General features: G+C 48.3%; 1 protein-coding gene across 1 annotated transcript; it reads left to right on the forward strand.

Annotated features, from left to right (window-relative positions):
• The first annotated feature begins 918 nt into the window (after positions 1-918).
• Positions 919-12,529, forward strand: si:dkeyp-113d7.10 (uncharacterized). Its single transcript, XM_063472577.1, has 5 exons — positions 919-1,490; positions 5,261-5,557; positions 5,810-6,169; positions 6,708-6,925; positions 7,013-12,529. Exons 1-5 carry the CDS (start codon positions 1,118-1,120, stop codon positions 7,250-7,252), a joined length of 1,488 nt encoding a protein of 495 aa, XP_063328647.1. The 5' UTR covers positions 919-1,117; the 3' UTR covers positions 7,253-12,529.
• Positions 12,530-12,932: the final 403 nt, after the last annotated feature.

A 12,932-nucleotide genomic window follows, 5' to 3' on the forward strand; every position in this document is an offset into this window, starting at 1 on the left:
TTGCAAGTTGGTTATTAGACGCTGCTCCAGCCAGCCAGAGAATCCCCCGCCGCCCCGCCCTCTCCTCCCTGTGCCGCAAGCAGCAGGCGCACCTCGCAAACGGAGGGCGCCCTTACTCCCAGCAAATGGGCGATAGAAAACCGATCGGTGCCTAAGCCATCCCCAGTATGCGCTGGCATGACGTCGGGGCAGCATGAGTACGAGCAATTTCTTCTTTTTTTTTTTTTTCCGATGCTGTGATCCCGCCCCCACCACAATGCCGCCCCGGGCAACCGCCCGTGTCGCCCGTATCAAAAACCGCTACTGCCCAGGAGCAGAGGAAGTCCCATCATTTTATTTTTCCATCATCTGATATCGCTTCTAAATCAGCGAGAGAAGACCACATTAACACAGAATGCTAAGCATGAGCAGAAATGCCAACAGTGATGCAAAGATTCCCCACAGAAGCCTGAATCCGCCTTTGTATAACATTGGGATGCTAGCAATTATTAGCATATGTCTGTGTGATGCTCCCTGTGGATCAGGCAGCTTGCACACCTAGCATGCTAGCATAAGTTGATAACTCCACCCTCACTTCCGGCTCCTAGATCCAGCTCGGTGACGGAGGCGAGGCTTCAAAGGACGGAGCTCACCGGCAACAGTAGCCTGTGGCCATCTTTTATATACAGTGTGTGCTGCGGGTCCACTAAATGCATAAGGTCACAGAATTTAGGCTTCACATTAATTAATAATGGCGCTTTCTATGAGCAGCTGCAGGAGATGCTGCGGCTGGTCCCGGGTCAGCTGCAGTCTGATGTTTGGGAATGACTGATGTTATTTTCTCACAGCCAAAATGGCGTGACTGACTGCAAGGGCGCGAGCGTGGGCCAAGACATGTGGGCGGGAAAATGCTGCTGCGCCTCTACTCGGGTCTTTCCGGCCTCCTCCGGAGCGGCTGAACACGCGCGACTCACAGAGCAGCAGCAGCCGCAGCAGCAGCGCCGAAGAGCCGCTGGAGGAGCTCCGCGACCCGCCGCCGATTTTAACCCAGATTTCCGTCGGGGACTCGGGCAGGCGGTGGGCTGGGGGCTCGGGCACAGAAGAATGAGAGAGCCCTCTCACCGCAGGGCGCGCAAACATGAACGGGGCCGTGTATATGTCGTTCTTCCAGGGCCAGCTGGAGTCCGTGCTCGAGCAGGTCGTTCAGCTCGCCGTCCAGGAAATAAGCAAGACGGTGGGCTCCAGCCTGAACGGCCTCCTGCTGGAGACGGCCGTGAAGGAGCAGGAAAACCGCCGGCTCCGGCTCCAGCTCCAGGCGCGGGAGAAACGGGGCCGAGCCTCCGCTTCAGACGACGGAGGAGGAGGAGGCTCCCCGGTGGCTGGTAAGAACAAAGCCGGGGAGAGGGCGGATAGCGGGCGGGCGAAACCCGAGCAGCAGCCCGGGGGACAGGGCACGGGGCCTGGCGTGCCCACCGACACACGCCGCCTGGAGCAGAGAGGACGAGTCGTGGGTAGGCACCCGTTACACAACACACACACACACACACACACACACACGTTTCACTTCCTATTAATCCCGTTTTCCAAAAAACAAACAAACAAACATGCCTGCTGGCCAGCAGGAGGCGCTGTGAGGCAGCCCTCGTGCTCCACACTGTTTTACTTTAGTTCTGACAAATTCAACGTAATTATGACGTCATCCATGACTGACCAATCAGCTTCCAAACGATAACGCTGTCCAACACGGTGTTCGGTCTCAGGTGGACGACAAACGACGTGTCTGACGCTACCTTGGCGTCCTTCCAGGTCGACTTACTTGGACCTCGCCTGGACGTTTTAGTTGATCCTTTTTTTTTTCGATTGTAACAAATAAAACACGTCAGCCTTCAACAAGAAACCTTAAAACACCGTGTGGTGGGACACCTGAGCGCCCGCTGAGCCCTGATCCAGGTGAAGGAGCCTGCAGTGCTCGGTGGACACGAGTTACTTGATGATTCGTGAACGATTCCACGTGTTTTAGTGGTTTTTTTGTGACATTGGGTGTGCGGTGGAAGCTCGCTGGATTTGACATGTATTTCATGGGCTCTACTGGTTTCCATGGAAACACCACCACTGCGACCAGTCTGAGAGCAGCTGGCTGTGGCGTTTGGAGGCGGTGCTACGTGTTATCACGTGCAGCTGTGATGTCATCTTTTCGATGAAAAAAGGTGACGAAAACTTCCAGAAGAAAAAAAGTTTGTGCTCTGCAGACTCGCTCGCTCCGGACGAGCTCGTCAGCCCCCCCTGTGGAAGCTTGCACGGACAGCTTCCATCAGCACGCCATGTTTGTGTAACTGTGCAGGCTGATGTCAGGCTTTACGAGAGAAGCGAGGCCTGCAGGTGATTGGACGAGAACACTCGATGTGCTGGGGGAGCATTTCAATTGGTTCTAATGTGTCTGTGATACAGGTGAAGCTGGAAGCAGTGACCCTGCAGAGAAACGTGAACTCAGCGGCCTCGTTTGCGTGTAATCGCCTGTCTGAGCGTCACGTCAGAGACGGTAACGCTGCAGTTTCACGAGGAGAAGTCGAGGAACTCGAGCGTGAACGCTGCAGGGCTGAAAATAAAAAGCGAGGTGTGCAGCCCGAGGATCGTAAAACTAGCCACCCCCTCCCCGCAGGAAAGGAGGGGTGCTGGTGAGGAGGAGGGGGGCATGCAGAAGACCGCAGGAGAAAGGGAGGGAGACCGACCCCCCTCCTCCTCCTCCTGGTGATTTAGAGCACAGGACATGCTGACTGTCAACCTGACGCAGTGACTTGAGTGACGCCTCAGTGACGTTTCATGGATGTCGGGTCATATTCATCAGCCGGAGCACGACCGCTCCAGGCCACGGGTGTCCGCAAGTGTGGCGTTCCTCATTTGTGGAGGTGGGAGGAGCCTGCCGGAGAATCATGCTGAAAGAAAAGACTTCACAGCACGAAGCTGATTCGGCCGGCGGGACGATTTCAGTACTCTTCCACACAGGTGATGACCGCACAGGTGCCCGTCCTGTCGGGTCATGATCACCCTGCAGGAAGCGGCTCGGCTGGAGTCAGAAGGAGGTCATTACAGACTGGCGTCTCACGCCTACGTGCTCGTTTCAGGCTGAATGTGTCGGCACGCCGGTCTCCAATTGTCTGTTGGCGCTCTGACCGAGTCCAGCTGTGTTGGTTCACACTGAGGTTAAACTCGTAACTGTCACGCTGCTCTGAAATCCTCCCCGGTCAGTGTTTCTCTGTGGATGATTCACCATGACGCTGAAGTCGGACCCGAGTGGACTCGTGGATGCAGAAACTGAACATCTGGCTGAGGATCTTACGTGGTCAGTACACACAAACAAAACAGTGAAGAAGGCGCAGCAGCGCCTCTTCTTTCTCAGGAGACTGAAAAGATTCGGCATGAGCCCCCGCATCCTCAGGACCTTCTATCGCTGTGCCATTGAGAGCATCCTCACTGGATGCATCGCCACCTGGTACGGCAACAGCACCGCTCACAACCGCAAAGCTCTCCAGAGAGTAGTGCGGTGTGCTGAACGGATAATTGGAGGTGAGCTTCCCTCCCTCCAAGACATCTACAGGAAGCGGTGCCTGAGGAAAGCGGGGAGGATCATCAAGGACTCCAGTCACCCCAGCCATAAACTGTTCAGACTACTTCCATCAGGAAGGAGGTTCTGCAGCATCCGGTCCCGTACCAGCAGACTGAGAGACAGCTTTTTCCATCAGGCCATCAGACTGCTGAACACTTCATAGACACCTCACCCTCACTACTGGAACTTCAACATTATGCACTCCATACTGTATATAAATACCACTGTTTTGCACATACCAACCTCTGTATATTTTATATATCTTATTTTATTGTTTACTCTATTTCATTTGTAAAACATGTATATACATACTATATACACACTCAAACACACACACGTAGAAAAACATATTTAGTATACACATTCAGTAATGTATATACCTTTACATATTGTACATATATTTATTACTTTTTAGATTAGCCATTTTTATATTTTGCTTGTTTTACGTTATTGTGTTTTGCACAACTCTGTTGCTTGTGAAGCTCGCACACAAGAATTTCACTCACATGTACTGTACCAGTGTACCTGCACATGTGATGTGACAATAAAAGTGATTTGATTTGAACCCACCCCCGCACGGTGTGTTCGCCTTACTCGCCATTACAGTCAGGTCCCTGCGGAAGGATTCTCCTGCACGCTCAGACAGACCCAAAGAGCTCTGAGCTCTGCTCATGTCGTGTTTGCAGGTTTTAAACTGTGAGCACTTTGATTCAATAACATGACTTTTTATGTCAAACAAACAGCTTTTTTCCAGATGTTTACATAAATGATCTCACTGCACAGCAGGTTAGAAAAATGTCTGACGAGCAAACGTCCGCTCGCTGCTCAGCAGCTGCCGTGTTTAAGGATGAGAAACATTTCATTTATCACACGAGCGGGAAAGACGTCAGGAGTGTGAGGGACTCCACTTTATCCTGAAATTCCCACAAAGACTCAAGGAAAAAACAGGAAATGATTTGAATCGGAGTAACCCCACGATGAGCGCCCGCTGTGCTGAGGTCTTCACGCCACACACACACTCTCTCTCTCACTGCACTGCAGCAGCGTCCACATGCAGGGACACGTGAGCAGGAGATAAAAGACGCTCTCTCGCATGCATGCACACATCTGTCGACTGCAGCGCACAAACACGCTGCTGAGCCCACCCCCACCCACATGCCGAGATTACCAGGTCACCGTCATGCACCGCCAGAGTTCAGGACATCAGCGATGGCGGCGTCAGAAAGCATCAGTTCACTTCCTAACGTCCTCATACACACCCCACTGGTCAAAGGTCACACTGCTGTGTGTGGATAGAAAGGATGATGATGCTGAAGGGAAAAGCTTTGACGGTCAGACGATGCTTGACAGCTGGTGAACCTGGTGAAAGCCTGAGTTTTACAGAGTGTCACTGAAGTATCCCCGAATCGTAGCGTGCTGACAATCCTCTGATCCGCGACGTCTGCTCGGTCACGGCTGCCAGCAGCTTTAATGAAAGTCGTTGTCACTGTGACAGAACCATCAGCCAACCAATCAATCGATCAATCAAAGTTTCAGAAAATAGTTGTTTTAGTTGTGTGAATAAGCTCCGCCCTGCTGGGCGCTGTTCAGCTGGCCCTGCAACCTGTTTCATCATGAACTGTGATTTCACAGCCAGTCTCTCCAATAATTAGCCCCGCCCCCATCTCTGTCCCACAGACCAGCTGAAGTCCGTCATGGAGCAGGTCCTGGACTTTGCCGTGCGCGAGCTGACGAAGATTGTGGAGGCGTCATTTGACGACCTGCTGCTGGAGATCACCAAGATGGAGCGAGAGCAGCAGCTGCTGGAGAAGAGGCTGGGAAAGGGCGCTGAACGAGGAGGCGGGGACAAAGGGAAAGGCGGAGGTAGGGGGAGGAGGGGCTCGGAGAACGACTCTGTGTCCCCGAGCGGCTCAGAGGACGCCCGTGAGGAGGTCGCTGTGGTCACTGCGTCCAAAGAGACGCCGCAGACACACGGTGAGTGATCAGCTGGAAGGAACTGAGTGTCGTACTCTGTCCGGGGCTGGTTGGTTGTGATTGGCTGTCAGTGAGCCTGACTGGGTGTGGTTGGTTGTGATTGGCTGTCAGTGAGCCTGACTGGGTGTGGCTGGTGTCCTGTTTTGTGTTTCCACAGGTGAGTCAGATCAGGTGTGTGGAGTGACTGTTATTTTAGCTGAAGCTAACCTTCTTCCACCCCCTCTTTACCCCCCCCCCCCCCCCCCCCCAAAGTCCCGGAGCGTCCCCCCGTCCTGTCCGTCTCTCAGGACTGGGTTCCCATCCTGGACAAAGTCTTCGGTCAGAAGTGGTGCAGCGACGTCTGGAACGTCAAAGAGGTTGGCGGGGGTGGAGGAGGAGGAAGTGGGCGGGGGTTAGGAGAGAGTGTGACTCATATTGTCCCCGCCCCCACCCCGGCAGTGACCCTGGAGCCCTCCCCCTCCTCCCCACAGCAGGACCCCCGCTGGACTCCTTTGGAGGACATGGAGGTGTTTTCTCCTGATGAAGAAGAAGCTGCGGGCAGTCTGATAAGCGCTGCCGCCGCTGTCAGACCTCCACCCGGACCTCCACCAGGACCCCCCCTCAGCCCCACATGTGAGGCACCTGCAGTTTATCCTCAGTGCTTCAGGAAATATGTAATGTAACATTAACAGGTTTATGTATGATTAAGTAAGAAGGAATTATCAGTAGTAACGTTTTAACATCTAAAAGCATGATAGTAATGTTTACACACAGCTCCTTTTGAAAATGCTCCTTAAAAGCAGCGTGAATGGAAACAACTGAATAAGGATCTTATAAAAAAGAGCAACATTAATAATCATTTATATGTATTAATATGTATTTTTCCAGTATGTATATGTATTCATACATATATGTATGAATATTGCATGGCTGCGTTTTAGTTTTGGGTGCGACCTGTCCAGGTGTGCCCCGCCTCTCGCCCTGTCACAGCCGTGATAGGCTCCACCCCCCATGACCCTGATAAGGAGAAGTGGGAGAGACGGGATGGATGATTTTTAGTTTCATGAATAAAAAGTCAAAAAACTTGTGTTTGTAAAAAGATCTGATGATGTTTTTATTGACACTGAGAGGAATCTGAAACCGTGACCTTTGACCTCGCTCCCTCCTTCAGGTCAACGCTCCTCAGCCTCCATGCTTCATCGCCTCCTCACGCTCCCCTCCCAGCTGCTCGATGACGATGAGGAAGCCACCGCCAAGGAGACGCTCGGGTCTCTGGCGTTTGACGGCTCCATCAGGCCGCAAGACGCCGTCGAGCCGCCTGCTCAGACTGGCAGAGAGGAGGAGGAGGAGGAGGGAGAGGAGGAAGACGAGGAGGATAAAGGGATGAAGGTGAGGAGCGCACAAGAGGGCAGGAAGCAGACAAAGGTTGATTTTTAATGTTTAGATGGCGAGCTGACATCTCTTCCTGTCTTTCAGCGGAAGCGGCGGCGGGTTTGGTCTGAGTGCGAGGAGTGCGGCCGCAGGTTCAGCCGGATATCCCTCCTGAAGGCTCACCGCCAGACTCACAGCGCCGGAAATGCCGCCACATCGTCGCCTTCATCGCCGCCCACCGGAGCTGCCTCGCCACTCCGCTGCTCCGACTGCGGCAAAAGGTTCTCCTCGGCAACCCGTCTCCACAGCCACATCCGGACTCAGCATCACAGCGACCAATCCTGATCTGGGACCAGACGGTACGCAGGCGAGAGCAGCAGGACGTTTTATTCTGTTACACAGACACTTTTACTCTGGAAGGCCACAGGAAGTAACTGCAAAACTAACCTCTAATCAGAGCGGCCTCGCTGTCATCGGTACCCCCGGAGCGGGATCCCGGGTTCTGAAAGATCCGGCTCAGCGACAGGAAACGTTAGAACGAAAACGTTCTGCCAAAGTTTTTTTTCTAACTTTGACGTTTGTTTCTTCAAATATTTAAAATTCCTGAAAGTTTTCAGGTCTCTAACTTTTTTATTTCTTAACCAGAAAAACTTTCGACAGTGGAAACAAAACGCAGTCGCGGGGCTGCGTCTGAAATTCGTTTAGGTTATTTTCAGATTATTTTTTTAATTCAGTAATTTTTCTGAAATTTGAGCTCAAAACAGAAAGAAATCTGAAATTGTCACGTTTATTAACGTTTCATCTGGAGCAAACTGCTGAAAGCTGAAACAGTTTGATTTCAGTTTGACAGGAAGACGAGCGAGGACGGATGCGAGGAAAAATCCGACATTTATTTGAAGTTTATTAGAAAAATTTCAAAATTAAAGCCTCAAATTCAGGAGGAAGATCGGTGTAAAATCTGCATGTCTTTGGGTTTATACGGAGGCCAATTCGCACATTTGAGAACCTGGAAACGTTTTTTGGAGGTGACTCGGACGACAGCGTGAATCTGAGCCAGTGCAGAAACTTTTGAGGCGGAGGAGGTCAAAGGTCAGGGGTAACCGAGGGAAAACACACGCACACATCCTCCTCCTGTAAATTGTAGGCTTGGTTTTTTTGCTTCTTTGCTCGCTGCCTGCTGGTTTGTGTCTGTGCAGCGTGCACACGTTTTCTACTCGTTTGGTTTTGAAGTGCCCTTTTTTAGGTTTCTCTTTGGATTATCGTCGAGTGCATGTCTGTGGTTTTATCAGCGTTCCTCGATCAACTCCGAGGACGAAAACAAACAGGGAAGGAACGACTTCCTGTCCATCGAAGGTGTCTTCAGTTCCAATGTGAAGCTCGGCGGTGAGCTCCTTCCTCCTTCCATCTCACCAACACAAAATGTGTCACACTTGCAGAATTTCTTTGTTTTCTCATCTTTTGTTGTTCAGACATAATTTAACTCCATGAAGCTATGAGTCACCTCAGCGTTAGCATTTTACCCACAGCTCAGACTGGTTAAACCAGCTGAGCTCACAGCAGTCATATTATGGGGTGAGGTGAAGCTAGCAGCTACAGCCACCTGTGTTACCATCCACCTATCTGAGGCCACGCCCCTAATAATGCAACCTTTAAACAGGTGAGTTGTGAAAACATTCTGCCCCCGTACAGGTGCTACAAAGAAGGAAATGATCCACAGAGACCAACGTGTTTATTTTAACATGGGAGTCTAGGGGGACTGACTCACTGCTGCCTCTGCTGGGCGTTAGAGGAACTGCAGCAGTCAGTTTTTTATCATGAAGGCTGGATTATGAGATCTAAACTTTGACTTATTCTTCATTAATTCAGGATTTCGTAGGCTGTGAAACATTTTGATTTTATAAAGGCAAAATCTTCACTTTTCTTGCACAACTGGGCTTCCGTAGCTCATCAGCTGGAAATGATTCTAAGAATTGATCTTCTTTGGTAAGTCTGCTGTGTCCTCTACGGAAGCCCATTCCTACCAAAAAACATAACATAACGTTTCACTTTGAGTGGCAATTTTTTTCCCCTGAATTTAATTTTTTTGCTTTAACATTTGCATTCTTACATTTTTCATTATTTCAAATTTTTCACTCTGTCAAATAGTTAAATGCAACGTAAACATCTGTTTTAAGTCTTTTAGTGTTCGCCAAGTCAAACTCTGAATAAGAAAATCTAAAGATTTATTCTGCGTGTCGTTTTCATGTTTTGCCGGAGGAAGAGGATGGAGGGAGGAAGGATCAGGTGACAGGAAGTTATTCATCCTGAGAGTTAGTTTTTATCTCTGAGAAACGTCAGCACGAACAATCACAGAATCCGTTGTTTCACGCTGTGTAAATGTGTGAACCTTTTTTTAAACTCTGAAACTCTGAAGCAATACGACGGCGAGCTCTGCAGAGCTCCGTGGTTCAATTTGAAGAAGGAACAGAAATTCACAAAATGAAACCGTCTGCGAGCCGGGGGCGTCTGACCGTTGGAGGATCCAGAACTCTGGTCTCCTCAGGCGAAAATCAGACTTTTTTACTGTCCTGTCTCTGCTTCACCGACCGCTTCGTCTCGTTTTCGTACCTCATTTTTCAAGTGTTTCTTTGACTTCCTGTTTCCATGAGACCTCATTACCTCAGCTGAAGCGCAGCGGCGAAATCTCACCTGATCAACGAGCAGATTTTAGTTTTTTCCCCAGGCCTGGTCTGACATAAAAACCATGAGATGTTTCTTTGTTTTTTATGTCTTTATTCTTTGAAGGTTTGATTCGTACGGAATCCAAAATCTGACAAAAAATGTTTGGTTTTTTTTGGTTTTTTGATATTAAGTTGAGTTTAAGTAAATATCTGTTTACATTGGTGAAGAATTTAAACGTGTATGTAAACACAGTAAAAATGAAATTCTTTTTATTGTCAAACAGGAGTTCAATTGTCTGTCAGGACTGTGGCTGCTCCGTGTGTACAAAATCAGGTGATAAGAAAAGCTCGCTTTTGTGGTTTTTACGCACCAGCGGCAGAAGGATCGGACGTTCCGTTAAAGTTCAGAAAAATCCGAATCCTGAGCTCAATTTGGCCGATCTCTCTTTAAGGCTCCCTCCTTGTGCGCCTCCTGCAGCCGTCCCTCGCTCTCTCCTCGCTTCAGCTGACGGATTAACCAGCTTGCCCTATCCCAGCATCCTCCTCTGCAGCAGCCTTTCCATCAACTGTGTTGGCCAATAGGAAAGTGGCAGAGCACCCTCTGGTGGACAGACTCCAACATTGGCACTCCTGACGTGGCTGTGGGGCGTTTCTTTGGTCTCTGCTTTAGTTTTCATGTATCAGGGGTGGTTAAAGCTGTAGACAGATGAGGAATGCCAAACACCGGGCGGCGGATAAATCAGGACGTAAAAGCTTCTTTCAGCTGCTCCGTGAGTCCTCGGGGGTCTCCGTGGCCTTCCTGACAGAAGCCCAGAGCTCTCCTTTTACTTCAGATGTGTGAAGCGCTAAATTTGCACCGTTATTATTTTATTTAATATGATTTTAGGGTTCTGGACCTCTAAACTGTGCATATATGAATAAAGCCACAAAACTGCTTTGTTCAAATTTCTACATTTCAGTAAAAACTGAGAACTTGTTGGAGTTTTGAAAACCTCGTGTGGCTGCTTGTGCTGACAGAATTAACCGAACCCAGTACCTAAAGTCCAGACTGTATTTTTCCCATCGGTCGGGCCGGATCGCTCCATTCGTCAGGTTTTACTTCCTGAGAGTTGAAGCGTGAAGCAGCTTCACTCGGCATAACGGGACAAAACTCTGGAAAACTGGGCGGAGGTGCCAGAGGAGATGACCTGAATGAGAGATCACACATTTATGATGACATCAGGCCTTTTTTTTTCTTTTTATGTCACACAGCTGCCATCACAGGCCATAAATAGACTGTATGTAAAAGATGGGCATAAACAGTGGTCAGCGCATTTATGAAGAGTTGAGCTGACGGATTTTACCGTCTCAGCTTTCAGAAAGCAGACGTGATGCAAGACGATGGATTTCTGCACTGACTTCCGTACTTCCTGCCCCTCCGAGACTGATGGGACCAAAATCTCCAAAATAAACTTCCTGTTTTCTTCAGTCAGACCTGAACCATAAACACATCAGAACAGGGTTTACTGAGCTCAGATCAGCTGAGCAGGATGCTCATTTTCCCCATTCGGACCAGAGGAGCCGCCTCCTGCTGGACACTAGAGAACAGCGTTATGTCCATCTTTTATGTACAGTGTGTAGGAACAAGCTTCGTCTGTTTGACTTTAATGCTGCCCTGAAGAGTCGGACCACTGATCGTTGGAGATATCATGTGACCTGTTTAACCAATGACGACAACTCCTGTCCTTGTTTACACAGAGGAATGCATCTGCCTAGAAACAAACATGATATTAGAAATAACTTTGAAGAGGAGTCGCGTAACACTTTGTGTTTAAAAACCTGGATATCAACATAAATGCGTGATAATACTGTCATCATTTGTTTATGTGCTGTTTGAGGCACATGTTGGAGCTCCATTAAATCTGATCTTATCTCAACGCAAAAAGCGAACTCTTTCCAGATGGTGAAAATTGAGTGAAACCCTGATCTCACGTAGTAGTAAAAGGTCTCTTAAGTTATAATTAATGAGTAACATTTCCCTGCTGGTGGTCTTTATTCATTTATTATGTTTGTAGCTGACCAGATGCATTTCTCTTCCAGAAGAGGTCCGTGGCTGTAACGTGTCGTCGTATCATTTCTAGTACTGAAACATTCGTGCAATCTCATCGCAGAGCTCTTTTTTTTTTTTTTTTCTTTTTTGTTAGCAGTGAAAAGTGGTTGTGTGGTACTCGTACTTCAGTCCTTTGTAGTTAAAACTTTGGGTGTGAGCGAAAAACTAATAAAAATCCTTAAAAGTTGGCGAGGAGTTCCTCAGGGAACTCTTCGCGGTCCTCTGATTGCTGGATGCAGACGTGTGAATGAGGGGTGAACGGGTTTGTTTTCTTTTGTTTTTTTCATGTTAATATTTCCAGTTGGAGGTTTTCCTGTAAGTCAGGCTCTTTGTGAAGACACAGGGGGGAACTTGTTTTGGGGGTGGGTTTGTTTTAAACTTTAAATATGGATTTCTACTTCCTGTTTAACCTTGATGAACGCTGTATGTCAAAGAACAGTTCATCTCATTTTTTGGATGTGATGCAATACTTTTTATAAAATGTTCCCTGTTTTTTAATTTAATTTTGTTTTTTTAATGGACATCAGCCAAATGGTAGATTGAATGCTTCAGGATTTGTTTTTTTTGTTTGTTTTTTTTTTTTTTAAAAGTCAGACTTGATGTGACCTTTGACCTTGTGTGACCAGTGTCAGTTCTGAGTGAGTTATCAGACTCTGATGTGTTGGTTGTTTACTTTGTGCCTGGTTTTATCAGCGCTGCATGGGCTGAATGTCATTAAACACCAACTTACAACGGTCTGCCATGATGATGATGATGAAGGCTACGGTGACTGTTTTTTAAAAAAAAATAAATGTTTTGCCTGTTTTAGTTGAGCAGAACGGATACTTTGTAGTGTTAACATTCAAAGGAAACAAATAAATGTTCATAACTACCCGGCTGGAACGCTGACTGTTCTTTAATATTATTTCACAAATGTTCAGCAACTTGACCTGGTTGCTTCAACATTTAAACAAAATGCTGTTTAAACAGATTAAAAAAAACCCCCTCAGAGACATAAATGCTGTCTTGAAATATTCGTAGTCCACTTATGTATGAGGTTAGTTAAAGTGTTTCCAAATTTAGACTCAAATACAAAACGTTCATAAAGGCTAAAAATACCAAACTTTGACACAAAGCTTCTATAAGCTGCTTCGCCTTGTCACAAGGGGGCGCCACAGTGGGTAGGTCCACTTGTTTGATTTTAAGTGACCCCCGAAGGGGATTTGGGTGTCTGGAATCAAACCACACTCTTCACTTTGCCCTGAAACAAACACCTTGCCCCCTTCCTCAGCCAGTA

The sequence above is a fragment of the Pelmatolapia mariae genome, linkage group LG4 (genome assembly GCF_036321145.2).
Source record: "Pelmatolapia mariae isolate MD_Pm_ZW linkage group LG4, Pm_UMD_F_2, whole genome shotgun sequence".
In the NCBI taxonomy this organism is placed as follows: Eukaryota; Metazoa; Chordata; class Actinopteri; order Cichliformes; family Cichlidae; genus Pelmatolapia; species Pelmatolapia mariae.